General features: G+C 36.5%; 1 protein-coding gene across 1 annotated transcript in view; it reads right to left on the bottom strand.

The window, feature by feature from the left end:
* Window positions 1–19,483, bottom strand: part of LOC145664036 (PIH1 domain-containing protein 2-like) — a 32,555-nt gene that overhangs the window by 7,860 nt on the left and 5,212 nt on the right. The window contains exon 3 of the mRNA XM_081730356.1: window positions 9,697–10,464. Coding sequence (XP_081586482.1) covers window positions 9,697–10,464 — 768 coding nt within the window. The remainder of the gene's footprint in view (window positions 1–9,696; window positions 10,465–19,483) is intronic.

The raw sequence follows: 19,483 nt of genomic DNA, 5'->3' as shown, positions 1-19,483 counted from the left end.
AAAAATACAGAAACGTAACTGAAGACAAACTACAATTTGGATTCAGAGCAGGAAAATCAACAGAAGACGCCATAAATACTCTTCTAGATGATATCAAAGAAAAGATATACGAAAAGAAATATGTATTAGCGCTCTTCATTGACATCGAAGGAGCATTTGATAATTTATGGTTTCCATCCTTGATTGAAAACGTAAAAAAACTGGAAATGCCAGAATACTTAACGAATTTGATAAGAAACTATCTAGAAAACAGAAAAATAATAATACCCAATGAAGAGGGCGACATAGTAATTAAAACAGAGAAAGGATGCCCGCAAGGATCAATATTAGGACCCCTACTATGGGACGTAGAATTACAACCATGCTTAGAAAAAATAAACAAAAAGCAAGAAGTCGATAAAATAGTGGCATTCGCCGATGACGTCGTAATAACAACATCAGGGAACAGCCGAAGGGAATTAGAAGAAAAAGTTAAAAAGATAACAGAAACACTTGAAGAATGGAGTATGGAGAGTAAATTAAGGATATCATCAAAGAAAACCAAATATCTAATTTTCGGCACAAAACTACAAAGAAATCCGACTATAAAATTAAATGGAGTAGGAGTAGAACGAGTGCAAAGCATAAAATACCTTGGCATAATGCTAGACGATAGACTAAAATTTGATGAACATTTGAAATATATAGTAAAAAGGGGGAACAGTGTAGCGAATAAATTGACCACTATTGCAAGAAACAGATACAGGTTACCATTAAAAATACTAAGACTATACCAAGAAACTATTTTGTCAGCTACCATGGCGTACGCATCCAGCGTTTGGATTGATAGACTATTAAGAAATAAGACCTACAGAAACCAAATAAATAGACCACAAAGAAACCTATTAATCAGAATGTCTGGAGCTTTTAACACTACTTCGCATAGCGCACTCTGTATAATCCTTGGTATCCAACCAATGAACTATGTGTTACTGCAAAGGGCAACAAATTACTGGTTAAGAAAAGAAGAGAAAAGGAAAATTAGAGAAATTTTTAACAGGGATCTAAAAGACGAGAAAGAAATTAATGACAATATAATACAACTATGGGATAAAGAATGGCAGGAATACAGTGGAGCGCAACGATTACATAGAATCTTTCCTAGCATCGTCGACAGACTAAAAATAAAACACTTAAATCCAACATATGGATTGGTTCATTATCTATCAGGCCATGGACCATACGAACAACACCTCCACAGAATCAAGTTAAGACCCAGTCCAATGTGTGAATGCGGAGAAGAAGGAACTCCTGAGCACCATGTCATGTGGTGTCCAGTATTAGAAGAAATTTTAGAATTAAGAACTCAAATAAGAGAAAAACCGCTGAAAGAAACAATACAAGTAGAGGAAGACTGCAAAAAATTGGAAAATTTGACAAATGAATATTCCGAACTAAGACGAAAAACTTACAGAAGAAGAATAGAAGGATGAGTGCAAGTGGAAGAATGTGTGAAGAAGTCCTCGGACCGGAGAAAAGACTCCTGGAACCCAAGCACTGGATTACCGTGTTTTCGCCGAGGACCAGAATGCGTGCTGCACCTCCAGCCTCTTGGTTTGGAAAGGAACTCCGGTGCAAGAGTGAATGTTGCGTGAGTGCATGAGTAGAGGTGAAGCGAGGATAGTGTCTCAGAGAGAAAACATAGAGAAACTCTCGCCAATAGGACGGCCCATCCCGGGCGTGCCGGCCGAAGGATAAAACGGACCAGGGCCTGCACTAAGTGCTCTGAGTGGGCCCTGGACCTCAAGCCAGCACAAATGGGTGGAAACTGCCATTGATACGAAACTGAGAACACTAAAGCATCAAAGTAAAAGTAACAGGAAACGCTTATATAGAAGCATAAGAAAATTAAAAGTTTTTGAAAATGTGAAAATTTAGATAAAAGTAAGTGTAGTGTGTGTGTGTTTCATAGTGTAAGTACTAGTTGGTGAAGGTTAGTGATTTCATCAAAAGCAGTCAGTGTCAATATCCGTAGTGAGTGTAGTGTAGTGTTGATGCAGGATAGTAAAAAGAGGTAAAATTTACAGGTGAAAAGCCAATGTAAATAGTGCAAATGTGAAATAGAACACACAGGAGAGAAATGCAGGCAGAAACCAGAGAAACCAAACATACAGAGTGAAAACCTGAAGAAAAGAAGAAAGAAGAAGATGACCAATAGGTAAACACCAAAACACAAAACATACGACATACAAAACAACACACACGTAACAAACTCAAACTCAATAAAACAAAAAACACACAAAATCTCACAAGACTAGAAATGAGAGTATAGTTAAGCAAATATTAAGTTTAGTTATTTTTTTTTTGTTTGTTTGTTTTATCTTTTTTTTGTCAAATCCCTTGTTTTAGTTTCACGTCTTTTTTCCTTCCCATTCCTTCTTTAAAATTATGAAATAAACAAACCCAAAAGAGAAATCATTCGCAATGATGATACTTCGCCGGTTTTGAATGCTCAAGGCACCGGCTGACAGTAACGCGGCTGAGCGAATGAAAACTAAAAAACTAACTACGTCAGGCGCAGTGGAACAGCAGTGTCCAGTGGCTGCAGCAGACGGAGGTAGTGTAAAATGGGAGACCTCTCAGATTTTCAAAGAGGGCAAATTGTTGGTGCGCGGTTATGTGGAGTGAGTGTGACGGCAGTGGCTACTGTGTTAGGCGTGTCGCGTGGGACAGTGTCGAAGGTGATGACGGCTTACACAACACACGGGAAAACCACATCGGGGAAGCGGAACAGTGGGCAGAAGAAAATCATGAGTGACAGGTCACGCCGGGTATGAAAGCGCATTGTCACGCAGAACCGTCGTGCCACTGCGGAGCAAGTGACGGAGGAACTCAATCAGCACCTCCCCCACTCTGTTTCGACAATCACAGTCCGCCGCGAATTACATGACATGAACTTACAGGGTCGTGTTGCACGGGCCAAACCGCTCATCAGGGACCATAACGCTTTCGCACGCCGCAAATGGTGCCGCGACCATGCAACTTGGACCGTTGAGGACTGGAAACGTGTGATATGATCGGATGAGTCATCCTTCACCCTATTCCCAACCACGGGCCGTGTTTATGTGTGGAGAACGCCCAAAGAAGCTTATGATCTGCAGTGTCTCCGCCCAACTGTGAAACATGACGGCGGCTCAGTGATGCTGTGGGCCGCCATATCATGGTCTTCATTGGGTTCTGTGATCACACTTAGCGGACGAATCAATGCCAACGATTATGACGCAATTTTAGGAGACCACTTGCATCCTATGGTCCGGATGTTGTTCCCGTACAATGACGCCATCTTCCAGGATGATAATGCACCCATTCAAAAAGCTGGCGTTGTTGCAGCGTGGTTTGAGGAAGAAGTTCAACACCTCCCCTGGCCCGCCCAATCCCCAGATCTCAACATAATTGAACATCTGTGGTCCGTCTTGGAAACACGACCCCGGCGACGATTTCCACCTCCATCATCTCTCACAGAACTGGCCGATGCCCTGCACGAGGAATGGTGTAAAATTCCACTTGCTACCATTCACGACCTCTATGCCTCCATCCCACGTCGCATCAAGGCTGATCTGAAGGCCAAAGGTGGCCCGACACCATATTAATCTGGTAAGTTGCAATTTCATTCAGGTGTTTCTATTTTTCTGATCACCATCTGTATATCAATAACAATAAATAGTATTAATGAAACAATAGAAAAAGACAGAACAACAATAAATAGGAAAACAACAATAAACAGAATTAAAAGTAACAATAGAAAAATATATAACAAATAACAGTAACAATAGAGGAAATATATAACAATAGCGTAAAAATAACAATAAAAAACAAACAAAAATTAACGTTTCAGGCGTACCTTTCCACATGGGCCAAGCACTGTTCACTCAGTATCCTTTAAGTTCATATTTTACCATATTAAAGAAACTGCAGGTGGCTTACGAACAGGTGTAGATTTTGCTACTCTTGGGGAAAGAATCGTATCATTGAGCCGGCGTGGCCGACGATATAAGGTGAGGGGCGAAGAGCTGGGAGTTCGCTGAAGACAAACACAAACAGAAACACATGAGGTTTTGGAATGTTCGCTATACGATGAGACTGGGGTTTGAATTTGTGGACTTCTGTCGGGAACATTTCTGTTTGGGTGGAAACGTCGGACGTCTGGGTCGCTACAGATTTACAAGAAGTAGCTTCAACACTAGCAAAGGGCACAAAAAGTGAGGAATGGATGCTTTCTTTTAAGCGATGCTTAGCATCGGCAGCAGAGATCTTCTCAACAATCCTTAGCTCTCGGATACGTTTCTCATGTTGAACGGCTGGACAGTTCTGAAACCAAGCAGAATGCTCACCTTTGTAGTTGATACAAAGCGGCTTGGTCGTTGTACAGAATTCCGCACCATGACCACTCCGGCCACAATTCGCACAAAGAGCAGCACCCGCATTACATGATGTGCTAGTCTGCCCGAAGTATTGATACTTGAAACAGGTTAGGGGACTGGAATTATAGGGACGAACCTTACGCCGATAATAACTAGTTTTCACGTATTCCGAAGTATAGGCAAACTGAAAATAAGAATCAGTGACTGAGTAGTGACGAGTTCACCTGACTTCTTATTTTTGAGGCGAGCTACTTCTATATCATCTTGGTCAGCAAGCTCCGATTTAATCTCCTCTTTGGTGGCATTTAGAAGGCTCGAACACGATATGACTCCTCTAGAGACGTTCAGTAGACGGTGGAAATATTTAACCTGAAGGATATACCATATTTCAGCGAATTTTGTTACCTGTGTGCGTCTTAAAAAAATAAAATAAAATAAAGTAAAATAAATAAAGGAAGGAGAAGAACGGTATTCACCATCAGTTGTGAATTCTACGAAACAAATAAAGATGCAAGATTACACAACAATAAAAAGGATGTTTAACTGTGAAAAAGTCTCACATTAGCAGAAAACTTGAGGATTCATAAGGAGAATATAGAACGTTAATTAATGCGATACAAAAATCCATAAACATAAAGAATAAAGATGTTTCCGTTCGGGACACACAGACGTAGCTCACGGACAATGCGGAGTAAGACTCTACGTTAATGACTCAGCACGTACAGAAAATGATAAACAGCCAGCACCACATTTACGTCACATGCTTCTTTAAGTACCCAAATTCCAGACACTGGGAATCGAACCAAAGGTGTCGTTTGATAGGTAGACATATTATCGACTACGCCACTACAGTTCTAAAAAATGCACATACTACGTGTTAAAAAGGCAACGTCTTGATATAAACCTGTTTTCAGTCATAAATGAATGTCACAACAAATTACACTGCTTCATTCCATTAATGTACTCAAAACTGTACCTGACATGCTCGTAACGCATGTTTTTCTAAGAGTACATCACGACGCTTTCGACTGTTTAGTCATCAAGCAGATACAATACCGTTAGTAATTAAATATATATCTCTCTTTTCAGCTTCAACTAAGTTGTGTTGGGGTAAATACCTACATCTCAGTTAGAAACTCAACTACGTGATGACTTCTCAACTTCACACTGGGCACTGACCCCCCATGTGGGCTAGAGAGACTGAAGTCGTTTGTGATGTTGCAGATATTAATCATAGTTTCAAGACAAGAGTTTACAAGGAGTTTGATCGCAAAATCAATCTTTTGCTACATCTCTGCTAACGAATACTTGCTCTCAAACACATTCAACTGCAGTAACCTTAACCTCAGCTTTATATAATCTAACAGTCTCCAGTTTTGCGCGAGGAGATGTCGCTTGGGATTTTTCCTTCGTTTAGGATGAGACCCGAAGGCATTCCTCAAACCTCTCCAGTACTTAGAGAAGTATAGCAAAAACAATTTGAGCATATAATTACTTACAAAACGTACGGAACACATTTTCGCATAATAAAGAATTTTAATTACTTTCTTAATATTCATATGCAGATAAATTTTTTTCAATAAATTATACTTTCGGCTACAGAAATCAAGTATCCATTATCAGAAGCAAACACAAACTTTGCAGTAACTTCGTCACATGCTTTGTTGCAGCAACGCCAGTGGAAATAATAAAATTGCACAATATACTAATACCACGTGATGATTATAGATCACTAATTGTACGGAGCATCACTAATTGAACACCCCACAATTATATATCTACGTACAATAAGTGCATTTAACTATTAACAGTTCCCTTTCTTTTCTTAACACTGCAGGTAGTGCCTATTTCAGTGTAACCCTGGGAAGAGGGGACTGTCACCTCCAGAGCTAAAAAATTCCCCCTGAGGCTTTATCTTTGATTGTGCTTAATGTGGATTATCAGTATTCTTGCAGAGCCCTCTATACTGAAATTTCCTGTGGGAAAATTTGAAATCATCAATGACTACAAGTATAGATGTTTCTATGAAGGTCCTAGTAACGCGATCCACTCATTAAACAAAAGACATTTTTGAAAGCAATGTGAGATTCAGTGTAAGCGATGTTACCCGTATTGGTGCATTTAGTGATTTTCCATATTTATACAAAACGTGTTCTAAAATCAAATAATGTAAATTTGGAGTAATAAAGTTATTATGCTTATAATAATTTATTAAGACACTTTTTAGAGAGAATGGCATAATATTATTACTAGTGCACTGACTAAAGTACGCATCTCCACAAGATTTCTTTCGAGAAAATGGTAAAATAGATTTCTCAAAAGAAGTTCAATTAATAAAAACATGTAATAACATAAAAATCTACACCTAGGAGTCAAAATTTTCAAAAAAATGAAAAATTCCACTGTTCTTACAGGTCAGTAGAAATGCTGTAAAAATATATAAAAGCATTAACTGCCAGATGTTCTGTACAGATATGAACGTTACGTGGCAACTTGTAGGATGAACATAATCTTCAGGTTTCCGTGAACTTAGAATTTAATAATAATAATAATAATAATAATAATAATAATAATAATAATAATAATAATAATAATAATAATAATAATAATAATAATAATAATAATAAACTGATAGATACACACAAGTTACATAACACATCACTTCAGAATGTAGACTCATCCATGATCAGTTAGGATAAAATTAAACCAATTTGTCGAAACTGTAGCTCACATGGAAATATTGCGTTCTATCTTACGAAAGTAGGTATAAAAATCCTAACCGCACTGGAGTGGCAAAGGATAGAATCCACTCACCAACTTCTACGAGACTATACGTGAACCTCCGAATTTCTGAAGCATGCCGTTAATTAATAAGTTAATTAATTGTAGAGCATGAATGATAACTGTCCAGTATTTAGTACAAAGTTTCTACTGAAGAGAAGTATTTTAATATATATGCTTGTGTTGAAATATCAATATATTTGATTAATGTGGTTTAGTGGTGTTTAAGACTGACTTTAGTTGGAAGTATTAGTGAATGTTTCAGTTTAAAAATTAATAACCAGCACAGTTTTTCGGCATTGGAAATAGTGATACCTTAGATGACAAGAAATGCTAGAGTGCAATCGAGTATTAATATTCTCATAAGCTTTGGGTAGTTTGGCATAAATCTATAATACGGTGGTTGTTTATCCGCGAATACACACAAAATTGATTTGAGTTTAGCACCCCTTTCAGCAGCGAGATTATATGAGACGTGAATTTACAGCTTAACGTGAGATCCGAACATGAGCTTCCGCCGCGAATCGAACCCAGATGTCCCTTGTCAAAGGTGTACGCTTTCAGTTAGCCACAAAGGAGCTCTAATACACGTAAAGAGAAAGTAACACACATGTAGAAAGATGGGTACCTAGAACAACCTGACAGCAAATCATCTAGATTTTACTTCTATGGTAAAGAAGCACATGCATTGTTGAAGGAGGACAGTTTACTTTAAGTTGCTTAGACAGTGCGTGAAATTCACAGATAAGGTTCAATCAACGTTGATTTCCTAAAACAATTTATACTGGAGAAAATAAGATATCGAAGTGTGTACGGTCAAGATTGCTACTGGGTGTTTACTTGGTTACAAACTTTGTTGATATTAAATATGCATCCTATTAATACATTAAGTAATTTCGAGAAGGTAATATTAATTACTGATTGGTATTCCTGGGAAGCTGATTGTATTATATTACACTACCTCAAAAATTGCGTATATCCCATTCATAACTTACTTCAAAGGCTTTGACGATATTAAATTAAATATAACACCAACATTAACAAACAACAAATTTGGTTAATACAACACGCCAAACAAATACTATTTGTTCGTCACCGTAAAACTGAAGATTCGTGTTCTCTTGTATATATATATATATATATATATATATATATATATATATATATATATATATATATATATATAAAAAAATAAAAAAAAAAAAAAACCTGAGTGTGAGAATTGGCCAACTATGTCCTCTTTATAAATATACAAGGGTCTTTCGAAAAGTAACCTCCGATTGGTTAAAAAAGGAATACAAAAGTAATTAAGAAGAATTTATTTATATACATCTGAAGAGTACTTCTTTGCTCTACTTTGCAACACAGTTTCGATAAATATTCAAGCAATTATCATATTTTTGCACTAGCTTAGAAGTTCCATCAGCAAAAAATCTCCCGCCTATGCCTTGAACCAGTACTTCCTGCAGCCTAATCTCTCTGTCACTACGTCATATAACACAGTCCGGGAAATTTGTGGAAATTCATCGGAAAGCTCCGAGATTGTGACACATCAATTTTTCACGAACTTTTCTATCAATTTTCTGAACGAGTTCATCAGTGGCCACTCTTCTCTTCGTCATGTATGTTTGTTCATCCACTTTTAAATGAACAAACTCATTCACGAACAACTCCTTCACTCATCATTTCTCGTCCATACATGGCACAAAGCTCACGATGAATAGCTGCTGCCGAATATTGTTTTGCCGTAAGAAAACGTATAACAGCTCGCACCTCGCACTTGGCGTTCTTTTTTATTGCAGCATACATTTTGACACGCTACAAAAGTGGAACTAGTGATCAGACAATCTTCACTCTACCACGGCTGGATGCAGACTGATCTACCGCAACATCTGTGCAAAGATGGTAGCGCTGTCTTCACTACTTTACGCACAGTAACTAATCGGAAGTTACTTTCCAAACGAGCCTAGTACACTCTTTTATTTTAAAAATGAACACGTTATTTAAAAAAGTAACTAAGAAAATTCTAAGCATACCAGATAAATTCAAGGCATTTTTCAAGTTCGCAAACACACACACACACAGAGAGAAAACACATATCATCATGACAATCCATACTGCTGCTACAATGCATCTGACAGTAACATTCAGGTGGTGAGCTAAAGTTTTAACAATTACACATGAGTACACCAACAATAACTCAGAACTACATTAAAAATAAAAATAAAAATAATATATGAAAAGAAGTCTGGCCATGGATAATATTGAGGACGATGACTATGTACTTATAGACTCTCTCATACTTAGTTTTAACATTCATCACACATTACATCAACAACTTAATACTCTTTGATACTAAACAAAGATTTACAGTGAAAATATACAGAACTATAGATAAAACAACTAACATATAAAACCTAAATGAAGATATTGGATCATTACCTGGGTAAATAAAAATATCTTCCACCATACATTGCAATTAATATTTAAAGGCTGACATAAGATTTTAACCTACCTGGGATACCAAAAGATTGCACTGTTCCACATTATCAACCTTTGGTAAATGGATTCTCAGCTTCCACATATTGCCTTCCTCTGACAAAATTCTGTGCAATTCCCATTGTGGTAGTTCTGGGCATTGTTTATCACTATCGTTATCGCCTGAAGCAAAATCGGCGTCACCAGCACCCTGAAGCACAGTCTTTTGGGATTTGCTCACTGTCTTCTTTGACACTGCACCTTTCGATCCATACGAGTGAATATTCTCTTTACCTTCAGGTACCTCCTCAATAAGTTTACTGGATGTTGACGATTGATTTGTTATCGAATCATTTATACACTGTAGTGCTTCGGCATCTATTATGTCACCTGTAATATTCGAAAGCTCATTGAGCAAAGAGGCGGGATTTGAAGTTAACAGTCCAGATTTCTTTTCTTTGTGAGATCCTTTCGATTTGCCTTGTAAAATGTGCCATACATCTTTTAATTCACCAACAATATCTTGATTTTTCAATATGATATATTTTCTTCTAAACTGTATACCCTGATTCATGGATTCAATGAAATCCAACATAAGCTGTACAAGGGTGTCTTGATCATGGACATTTGTGGCTTTTTTACCAAATTGGTCAAGGACTTTAGGACTTGCTACTACGATAAACAACTTCTTGGAATGATGCCTCATTTGCATGCCACCATGAAGGGGGACAGGATCTTCGTACGACTTGGGAGGTGGCACTTTCGCCCAGGAAAGAACATTGATGTAACATGTTTCACCGGTGCACTGAAAATAATAATGACGGTAAATTACCATTTCAGTTTACACATACAATCTTGTTTTGTCACTAACTTATTGTTTCAATACAAATACGAGATCTGATAATTAAGTTTGTAAACTTTTTACATAAAGCGTGCTAATATAAATGTGATTACATTCAAAGTACTCCCTTTAGGAAGCTATATACTGATGCCAGCGCCTACCGAAGAATTTTTGGAACACTATTTTGGAATGTCCTTCAGAGATGTCACAATATTAGCCTTAATGTCATCAATATGTCTTCCTTTCAATAGTGTTTTAATCCTTGGGGACGAGATAAGCTGAGTACGGTGGATGGTCTGCCGTTATTTATTCTCTGGTCAAAAACTCCCGTATGGACAGTATTGTGAGGGCGAGTGCATTGTAATGATGGAAAAGCCATGAGTTTCTCCCGAAAAGTTCTACTCATTTGCGTCTCACCATCTTAGACTCCAAAATACTGTTTGACCTCGCGGTACAAACTCATGGTGTACGATCCCACTGATGTCAAAAACCATCGTTTTAATTAGTAATTTTGATTGCCAGAACTTATTCCGTTGTGGGGAGTCAGCTGTTTTCTTTTGAGCACTATCGCTTTGTTTCAATTATAAGCGAAGACCCAGGTTTCATCACCTTTCATTATTGCGCGCAAAATTTTGTGCTTCCTCTTCAACAGATCTGTGTACACTTCTACAGTCCTTTGTTTTTGTTCATCGGTGAGGTCTTTTGGGACAATTTTGGCACATCCTTTGCTCATGCCAAGATCTTCAGTTAAAATTTTCCACGCAATTCCTCTATCAATGTTCACTTTGTCTCCTATGAATCACATGATCAGTCGCCGATTTACACGCACAATTTGAGAACTTTGGTAATCTTTTCGTCTACTCGACTCGTTATAGGCCGCCCCACCTTCTTGATGCCAGTTACTTATTCCCTCCCTTCCGAAAATCGTTTAACCAATTTGCAGATTGCTTTTTTTTTATGGCATTTTCGTCGTAAACCTGTTCAAATATTTCCTGTATTTCATTGGACATTGCTTCTTTCTCAGTTTCAGCAAAAATTTCACATTTGTTGGCTGCTCCAATTTCATTTTCACGACACACTAACGTGCATGCAGAGCTGTAGTCGAGGGTACACGGCGTATACCCTCTGCTTAATCGTAGTCATTAGAGTGTACCTTTTGCTTCAAAGCTTATAGTACGTTCTACTTTTGTTTCGTTTATATTTATTTATTTATTTATTTATTTATTTATTTAATTGTGCCATGACTCCAATGATAATTCGCACCTACAGATGATTGTGATGTATAAAATAAATCGGTTGTTTCTTCGTTTCATTAATATATATGAAATCACAACCGTTAAAGGTGTTCTCAATATATGGACACTGGATTGTCCAAGCACAGCAGCTTAGGCTGTGGTACAATGCCATGTGATGTGAGTAGAGAGCACCGACTGCAGGAGTGACAGAGTGTTTGGCTGTTTTGGGAAGCGGACTGGGTTGCGTAGTGATCAACGCATTGGCACGGTATGCCGGAGATCCCGGGTTCGAGTCCCAGTCCAGTCAAGCCACTTTTTCACTTTGTAATTTGTTTAATTCGCACCTACAAAGGATTGTGGTGTGTAAAATACATCGGTTGTTTCCTCCTTTCATTAATATATATTGCTATGGTCTGTTTATGATAAATGGATTTGTGGTTTTAAGATGCATGGGACGGAGTAGTGAAGCGCACGGAATGAATCGAATGGTGCCGTAAATGGTTGGTGGGAGTTTTTAGAAGTGGTGATTTAAGTAAGAAGTGTCATCTAGAAGATGGCATAAAATGCTTTTACACTGTAAAACAATAATGTATCCTTTATATTTTAATTGAATTAATACATGTGTTTCATTTTTTAAAAAAAAGTGTCTTCTATATCTTTAATGACAACCATAGATGATCACAAAACAGCGTATATCCTCTGAAAATTTTAGGACTACAGCACTGCGTGCAAGCACAAACAACAATGCACGTCACTCAGCACGAAACTACCACGCGTCAACGCAAACGCTGCTGTGAGACACTGAAACAATAGGCTTCTGGAAAAATACAAAACTGCTCGTATAGTGCTGCCCTCAGTCATACACGGTGGCGGGTTTGGGAACTTAATTGTCAGACCTCATAGGTATTAATGGATGAGTCAAGTAATGTCGTCACTTCAGCTCTCAACCTATTCCAAAACTCACATTTGCGGTTCCAAACAATACGTCTGCTTGGTTTAAAATAATAATAATAATAATAATAATAATAAAAAAAAAAAAAAACATAGGCAGGTGTGTGTTTCACTTTATTCTCAGGTAAATACGTAAGAACGTGATGTGTTGTAGAACAAATTTGGTGTACTGATGAATACGTATCAATAAACAAGATTGAATCAACCTGGTGTAAACTGGTTAGTTATGCTAAAGCCACAGAATGTAGTTTTCCGTTTTGCAACAAGAAGAAGAAGAAGAAGGAGTATTCCATAATTTCCTGTAAGCAGTAACGTGTGCCAGCAGTCTAAAGTCTGGCGTGGTTGAACATTTTTGCATTCTCGGAGTGTGTGATTTTTTTCAAAGTTCTCATAAAATGTCTAAACGAAAATCAGAGAGTAGTTCTGGACCATGCAAAAAAGTATTTTAATGAAATTTGGAAATCTGAATTTGTATAATTAGAGTGTGACGGTAATGTACTGAAATGCCGAGATTGTATTGCTACAGGAATTAGGTTGGCAGAGGCATTTGTACAAGGTATAAAGAATTTTCAGCGCTATTCATTGCTTCGCCATGTGAGTTCAGGAATACATAAACAAAGTCTTGTAGTAATATTAAAAACAGGAATGGGAAGCAGCAGTTAAAAGAGTTTAGAACGCAAAGAGAAGGAGATGAAAGAAGAAAATGTAGGCAAGAATGCTGTATTGGCTCCTGCGTCTTGGTCAGCAAAGATACAAATAGCTAATTATAAATTTCAGTCACTAATAGAACTGCAGCCAATGAATGGAAATGAACATCTTAAGAAGATATCGTATGCGCAATACAAATGTCATTCTGCTGTCAATGATATGCAGGTAAGTGTTCTCAATAAAAAGGGAAGCAATTATTGGGTCGAGCACACATTGAAACCTGTTTGGGTAACTGGCTTTCTGTTGAACGAAACCTAAAATAGCTTTTAGGCAACAAATAGAGTATTACTAACACAAAGTATGAAGCTTTTGAATATTAATGCTTTCAAAGTACAAGGACACACAATATTTTTCCCATTGAGAAGAAAATAAAATTATGCCTTGTTCTTATGTACTTATCATTTCTGATATGGTTTTGGTGTGCGCTTGGTAACTTGTTCACACTAAACAAGCATTAACGAGCAACGCTGCATAAAGAACACTTTGAACATATAAACAATGCTTTATAAGTACAAGAGCATGTTATTTTTTCTTTAAAAAAAAAAAAAAAAAAAAATGCGTCTTGTTCTTACATAATGCTTGTTTAACGTCAACAGATTACAAAGTGCTCCCTATCTTCCCCCTTTTTCTCCCATATAATTCTTATTTTACTCCATTTCTGTTAAACTAAATAGGTTCAAATCATATACTACCTTAATTAACGCTATAGCATTTGTATGTATGTATGTTTAAAGGTTAAAAGGATGCGAAATATTGCTCTATGTTGAACATAAGTATTAATAATCTTGATCTTACAATACCATATAATTTCAGAAAAGAAACATATATAAAGTCAATTGGACAGAGATTTGTGTGACTTATCCCTAGACTAGTCCCTTCTATCTTGAGTTGTTATTTGCCACTCTCCCACCCATTTTACCCTCTTTTATTTCAGCAAATTAATTGTAGTGTTATTCCTACACGGTACAAGTGATACAGTACTAACAAAGTACCGACAAAGCGATATGGTACTAACAAGAAAAAAATGTGTAAAATATGTTGTGCAAATATTATTAAAACGTTTTCTTAACTTCATTTACAAGTTGCTTTATGCTCCGTTCTGAAAGATGATGTCAAACAAAAACTGAAAGAGTCTCCATACATTGGACTGATGTAGACGAAACCACTGACACAACCATTTCAAAAAGTTAGCTGTGTTTGCTACAACAGAGTCTTCAATGGATGGTAAAACTTTTCTGATGTTTCTTGGTAATTACAGTGTTCATAATGATGAAGCCCAGACTTTATTCAGAAAACTGAAAAAGTTGTTTCAGCAGTATGACATTTCATGAAACGAAAAAGTTGTTTCAGCGTGTGATTTGGCTTCTGATGGTGCTGCAGTAATGGTGGGGAAAAAAAAGTTAACGGTGTTGGTGCTAAACTGCGAGATGTCTCTTCAATTTGAGCACAGATCCACTGCATTGCACACAGAGTAACTTTAGCAGCTTCTCAAGCTTCTCAGGGTATTGAAGGCTTAAAGAAACACCAAAGAACTATTGATCAGCTGTACAAGTACTATCCAGCAGTGAGATATAATAAGACTTCGGGAATTTGAGGAAGTACTAAAATGTGAAGCTGTATCATTAAAGGAACCAAAGCCTTTAAGTTGGCTGTCACTTTATTCAGTAGTAAAGGCTGTGGACAGATGTTGGGAAGCGCTAGTAAGTGAACTTGAACAAGAAAAGTCGTCCGAAAATGCAATTGCAACAGCATTCTACAGTGAGTTAAGATCATTTCGCTTTGTTTATATTACACAATTACTTTTAGAAGTTCTTTCATGCCTTAAAAAGTTGTGTAAGAGTTTCCAGAAACATGAGATTAACTTGTCAATGATACAGCCATTGGTGAATGCCACTAAAGAAAGTGTTTTTCAACTGAAGAGTATTCAAGGACCCAGTGTAGGAGAATTTCTAGATGAAATACGGTCTTATGTTGCGCCTGATGATCAAGACGAAGATGTTATGAAATACAAGGATATAGAGTTTCGTTTTTCATCTGAAATCTATCTTCGGCAAGTTGAAAATGTAAGGAACAAGTTCATTGCTAATCTAATTGAAATTTGGAGGCAACATTCCGAACTGATAATTTAGACATTTTAAACTCGTTTCATATGCTTAATCCTAAGAAGTACCCTACATCCCTAGAAAAACTTGCTTGCTACCTATGGAAATTCCGAGCTGGAGGGGATTGTTGATATATTTGCTTCTGTTGTAAATAAGGCAAGAATTGTGGGGATTTTACAATGTTCAAGCATACATTAAGTGGCTTGAAGAATCTCCCTCTCAAAGAATTGTATTGGAAGTTTGTGGAACACAATTTCCAAGTGAAAGAAATTTTCCCTGATTATACACTTTTGGCTTTTTGTGTTTTTGTTTTGCCACTAAGCACTGTTGTAAGTTTCCCCAGCACATTGTTTGTGTATGCTTATACATACGTTTCCCTAGCAGTCGGAACATATATAAGCTTTGTCGTTCAGCAACTTCGGTTCACTGTTGAAGCTGTAGTGAAAGTATGGAGTGTGATTTTCGCTCTTCGTTTTATGCTTCTGTGCTTGTACTGCCTTGAATATAATACCTTAAATAATTTTACCTTACAATCCAGTATATTTACTTTAAAATAATTCTATCTGATGAAGTCAAAGAGTTAGTTGGCGAAACTGTCACAAATATTTAAATTTTTAACGAAAACATAATGTTTTGCTCAGCAAATAATAAGTCTGTATTTAATTATATATAAAGCAAAGCTTCTAATTATGGAAAATGTTACAAGATACTCATTACAGATTTTTTTCCTCGTTTTTAAAATATTTGTATACAATTTGCTGTGAATAAAGATTAATGTAATCGATACAAAATCTTATTTCAGTAGTTAGCTAGATAATTTCTTTCCATTTTGAAAGTTATTTCGTAAGAATTCGTCTGTGTACTTCCAATTATGAGAAATTATTATTTTTTTAAAATTTTAATTAGCAATAATAATAGGATTCTCAAGCATTCAAAGACGAAGCATTAACAGGTTTATGATAAGTCAGATTGCCGTGGCCAAAGAATAATAAATATTACTTTTTATTTTAAGTAAAATTTCGTTCTTAGTATTTGTAGGAATATTCCTGACAGTTGCTAAACTAGCGGCCCAATTAACATAAATTACTATATTTTGGTATTATTATCAATACGTATACATTTTAAATAGTAAATAGTAAGTAAAAGTGAGGTTACAAGGTTGGGTTCTATCGGATGGCCTTCCAATTTTTACACTGTTAGGAAGGTTAACAGGAACTATTGATTATTGGATATACCGTTGTTTTTCTATGTACTGTATACTATGATTTGTTTGTTAGATTTACTTTTATGTCGTTTTATGTAACAATAATGGTGATTAAAGTTATAACAGTTCAGCAGTCAATAGATAGAATTTTTGACGAAACTTATTCATATTATTTAGTAGCGAATGAGTTTCAGTGTTGGATGTGAGTAGTCATTTAACACCATAACATTAATTGCTGTATTTTATGACTGTAACTTGGATAGGCCTAAGTTATAAAGATGAACACACACACCACCATAAAGATACAGCACAAGAAAAAAGATTTTTTTGTGTCGTTTCAAACGTGTTTTACTGGTAATTGCAACAGTACACAATAGTACAGGGCAGGAATACGTACCTGTGACATCTTAGAGAATCCACCGTATTTGCCAGATCTATCACCTTGCGATTATGATCTCATACCAAATCTGAAAGAGCCATTGCGTGGAACACGCTTTCGAACACGTGAAGACTGTTACAGCAGTCACGCGTGGGATCCGAGGATTCAATCACGATGAGGCCATGGGTAGGACTATTCGGCGTCTTCCACAGCGTTTACAGTGTTTGATGGATTCTTTGGGAGACTACTTCGAGGGACTCTAAGATGTTACAGGTACGTGTTTCTGCCCTGTACTATTGTGTACTGTTGCAAATACCACTAAAACACGTTTGAAACGACAAAAAAATTTTTCCTCTATTTTCTTGTGCTGTATCTTTATGGTGGAGTGTGTGTTCATCCATCTCCCTACATGTAATGTTTACATATGAACCAACCTTCCATTTGTATATTTCAGAATTTTTCATTCATTACCATTTTCGAGAAAAAAAAAATAGTTGCCATGACCCTCGTATATATATATATATATATATATATATATATATATATATATATATATATATATATATATATATATATATACACAATCAGTTGGACTTATCTAACGGCTGTATATTGTAGAAGTGTTGTTTGGCACTACCTATGTGATACTAGCGATCATATTCTCAGAAATTGCATGAACTACATTTAAGAATACATATATTGACTAATGTCTGATGTTTAGTGGCTGATCTGCTGAAATGTACCACAGGCGTTTGTCAATAACCGCCTAAATGACAGTTCCAAATTTGATTTCACCCTGAATATTCACTTAATCCTCGGAACGCCAAGATGAGGCAATTTTTGATTCATGTAAATTTCTCATAAGAAATGAGTTTTGTTTCTCAAGAAATGAGAATAGGCGCCGTTTACATTGATTGACTTGTCATGTATATTATGTATGGTGTGTTATCTAAAATATTGAGTTATATAGCTGTTGAGTCTATTCAGAAAAACTTTTACGAGAAACTTATACGGGTCAAAAGTGACCCATCTTGGCGTTCTGAGGGTTTTAACAACGTATATCTAGACCATTTTCGGTTATTCGGTATTTTGTTTTTACTAATGGTATGAATGTTCTAGACTGTTAAGAATACGTAAGTAAATTCGACAAACACCTACTTGTTTGGAAATAATTCATGTACTAAGGTTTCCTAATGTGATTGTTTCGAAGTCGGACAATGGACTGTACCATAGTTATGACTTCAGTAAGTATAGCAAGAGAAGAGATATTAAATAACAGTTCTCTCTCTCCCCCTTAGTCACCATTTAATAACGACGTAGTAGAGAGGATAGTTCATACTGTTAAAAAAGACGACTGAGTTGTAAAGTAAATCACCAACTGCTGGATAAATGGATTCCAGCAACAAGGCTTACCCTGCCACACACACCTATTAGTGCCTCGGGTACTGCACTTAGTTCCATTCATTTTTCGTTCAAACCACTACGTGGTATAATATACATGGAAACGCAAATACATAAGGAAATATTTCGTATTGTAGGAGTAGAAAACCACGGGTCTGCAGTACGTAAATTTATCCTGTTTGTTAAGTAACGCATTGACGTTGCTACCGTCATAGGAAGCCCACAATATTTTTTGGTGTTTTGCTATGTGTAATATTTTATTCTTGTTAAATTTTACATACTTACAGAAATCCAGAAGTCAAACTCAAAGTGTCCAAGAAAATATGCAGTTTTGTTGTCGTTAGGACAATATTCTCTTTGTTCATAATTCATAATAAATAGATTATTTTGCGATCACACGGGCTCAAGGTACAGGTCCGTCTTGTAATACTCACATGGTTATAATCATCTGACCTTTCTAAGCCAATCACAGATCGAGGCTCAAAAGAAATGCACAAATCACATTGTTGCTATCGTCTTCAGTTGACGGGAGGAGCTTGAGAGAACCAATACGTATTTAGAAATCTTTCGCACAGTTAATATGTTTAATTTTACAAAGAGGGACTAACTCAAACTGTAAGTAATTTTACATAATTTAAGAGGCTGCGAGAACTCAGTGCAATTACGAAAAGTACTAATTGAAACTGCCCATGGACATTGGTCTCAATTGTTTGAAAAAGTACTCCTTTTTGGGGAAGGGATGGAGTGGGGCGTCGTTAACCAGCAACTGCATCACGAGTTTTTTTCTCTAAATGCAAGGACGCATTTTTATCATCCCTACAGGAGTTAACAAACAGTTGATAAAACGCCACCAAAATTAGAGAGCATTATGTTCAATCCATATAGTAGTGTCTAGTGTTGCGAAGCGTGTCAAGAAAAAAAGGACACACTCATATTTTATACGTCGTTGATTAATTAAAATGCGCATACTTTAAAATTTAGAGTAAAATTGTTGTTTTTAAAG

This window comes from Thermobia domestica, chromosome 11 (assembly GCF_964235325.1).
Source record: "Thermobia domestica chromosome 11, izTheDome1.hap1.1, whole genome shotgun sequence".
Lineage (NCBI taxonomy): Eukaryota > Metazoa > Arthropoda > Insecta > Zygentoma > Lepismatidae > Thermobia > Thermobia domestica.
The sequence above is the reverse complement of the archived record's forward strand: the minus strand, read 5'-3'. Positions and strand labels throughout refer to the sequence as shown.